This window comes from Coccinella septempunctata, chromosome 2 (assembly GCF_907165205.1).
Source record: "Coccinella septempunctata chromosome 2, icCocSept1.1, whole genome shotgun sequence".
NCBI lineage: Eukaryota > Metazoa > Arthropoda > Insecta > Coleoptera > Coccinellidae > Coccinella > Coccinella septempunctata.
In genome coordinates this window covers 11352407-11354628 of record NC_058190.1, presented here as the reverse complement: position 1 = coordinate 11354628, position 2222 = coordinate 11352407, and the positions used below count along the sequence as shown (strand labels likewise).

General features: G+C 33.6%; 1 protein-coding gene across 1 annotated transcript; it reads left to right on the top strand.

The window, feature by feature from the left end:
- Positions 1-203: 203 nt before the first annotated feature.
- Positions 204-2222, top strand: LOC123307663. The gene is made up of 3 exons (XM_044890059.1): positions 204-619; positions 773-1358; positions 1443-2222. Exons 1-3 carry the CDS (start codon positions 374-376, stop codon positions 1535-1537), a joined length of 927 nt encoding a protein of 308 aa, XP_044745994.1. The 5' UTR covers positions 204-373; the 3' UTR covers positions 1538-2222.

Below are 2222 nucleotides of genomic sequence, written 5' to 3'. Positions count from 1 at the left end.
TAGGTTGGTACCTTTCAAAATATATCTGTCATTACTTTCCGTTTCCAAACAAACCGGTTTCACAAAGGCGATATTTTCAGAAATGATATTTCTAAAGTATCTACTACCATGTACGTAATTTTAGGTGAGTTTTCTAATTTGGTACTTAATTCTTAACCAACCTTTAAAAAAAAAACCAATGTATTTGTCATATTTATAACATTATGCAGAGATGTTCGTAAATTGATAGGTTATAGCTGTTTCGTTTGATTTTTGCATATTTATTTCAAAAATTTCTTTTAATGTTCTTAACAGCCATGAATGATTGAAAAGAAAAAGAAGAATGTGAATTTATTTCAGTTACTGACTGTTAGATACTACAAGATTTTCGAAAATGTGTTTATTTCTTCAGTCTTGTAGTTGTCTTCTTAGTGTTATTTCGAGATTTAAAATGGCATCAAAGCACGTTATCAGGCTGTCCGAAGTAATAAACTTCTTTAAAGACGAAGATAAATTAGTGAAGAAAGGGGAAAATGCTGTTGAATCAGGGCATGTGATTCATATGGTGTTTGATAGTGATCTTCATGTAGTTCGTGGAAAGGTGCATGCCAGCATGAGAGACCGACAATATAATGTTGAGGTATAATATAGACTAATTTATTGCTTCTTATTTTATTCTTTTGTAATAGGATTTAGTGGATGGAGATACTGGCTGCACCTTGTTACCTATATTCTTGTATTGTTTTAATGTTATTATTATTCCTTTATACATGTAGTTCTTTTTATTTTTCAGATAGAATTTGATATTGATTGGTCAGTAAAATCAGGAAAGTGTGACTGCCCACGTGGACAATTACGTTGTCATCACATGGCAGCATTGCTGCTTTTTGCTCGAGACAACATTTCAGTCACTGATAAGGAGTGTGCTTGGAACAAATCAAAACAATCACAAGAGAAATACGTTAAAAAGTTAAGAGATATGTATCCTGCCAAGCCGCACAGGTCAACTGACAGGAATTTAACAGAAGAAGAGATAAAAGTTTTCAAGAACAAGCTTTCTGTTTTTGATGGTGCTGTTGGATTCTCTTGGCTGTTAGCGGATGAAATATCATCAGAAGAATCATTCATTATTAATGTGGAAGATATTCTTTTCAGCCAAGAGTACTTAATAGCACAGAACAGAACCGAGTTTTTTGAAGACAAAATCAAATTAGAGGAAAACGATGCCAACAAAATAGCTGAGCTCACAATTGGACAGTCCGAGAATGCTAAGTGGCTGTTGGCTCGGAAAAATCGATTAACGGCAAGCAATTTTGCAGTTGTATTGGCAGCCTGTAGTAGGCAGCGTTATCCTCCCAGTCTTTTCAAACGTCTTTCAGGTACTTTAATTTCTGTTCATTTTGAAGTTAGAGCTAGTTTTTTTTTTAATTGATATCTTTATTATTAAGAAAAATTATTTACAGGTGCATATATTCTAGAAAATATAAAAGCCATACAATGGGGGAAGCTTCATGAAAAAAAAAGGCATCGAAGCGCTGGAGGAAGCACTTGGTGTTGAAGTCATTCCCACTGGACTGTGGTTAGACAAGTGTGGCTTCTTAGGTGCTAGTCCGGATGGATTTATAGGAGAAGATCAACTTGTTGAGGTTAAATGCCCCTATAAATTCCGAGATGTCACTGTATTAGAAGGATTGAAAAGTACTCATGACTACATAATACAAGCAGATGGAGATGGAAATGTAGTGATAAATAGAAGTCATGAGTACTTTATTCAAATTCAAGGACAGCTGGCTATCACCGGAAGAAAGAAGGCACATCTTGTCATATGGACACCGAAGGAGTCAATACTTGTGGTAATTGTTGCAGAGGATTTCAAAGAAAATTTGATAATTTAAAAAAAAATTTATTTGGAGCACTATGTTCCGTTCATATTAGGGGAAAAATATGTGAACCAATAAATACTACTTAAAAAAATTATTTCAATTATTATTCCTGTGGTGTACATGTTTCATCAAGTTGGCATTTCTGTGATATGCTTACAGCTGGTCTATTGTCAAATTGTTCGATGACAACAATGCTAAAGGTATGGGATTTCCTACACTGATCGTAAATCGAAGTTCACTTAAATGAAAAGTGGGTACTTCGTAGTTTTTACCATATAAAATCGAAAGAAAATATTGAAATTTATTAAAAAAAGGCAACAATAATAGAAATAAATATTTATTAGGAGCCCATGAAATTAT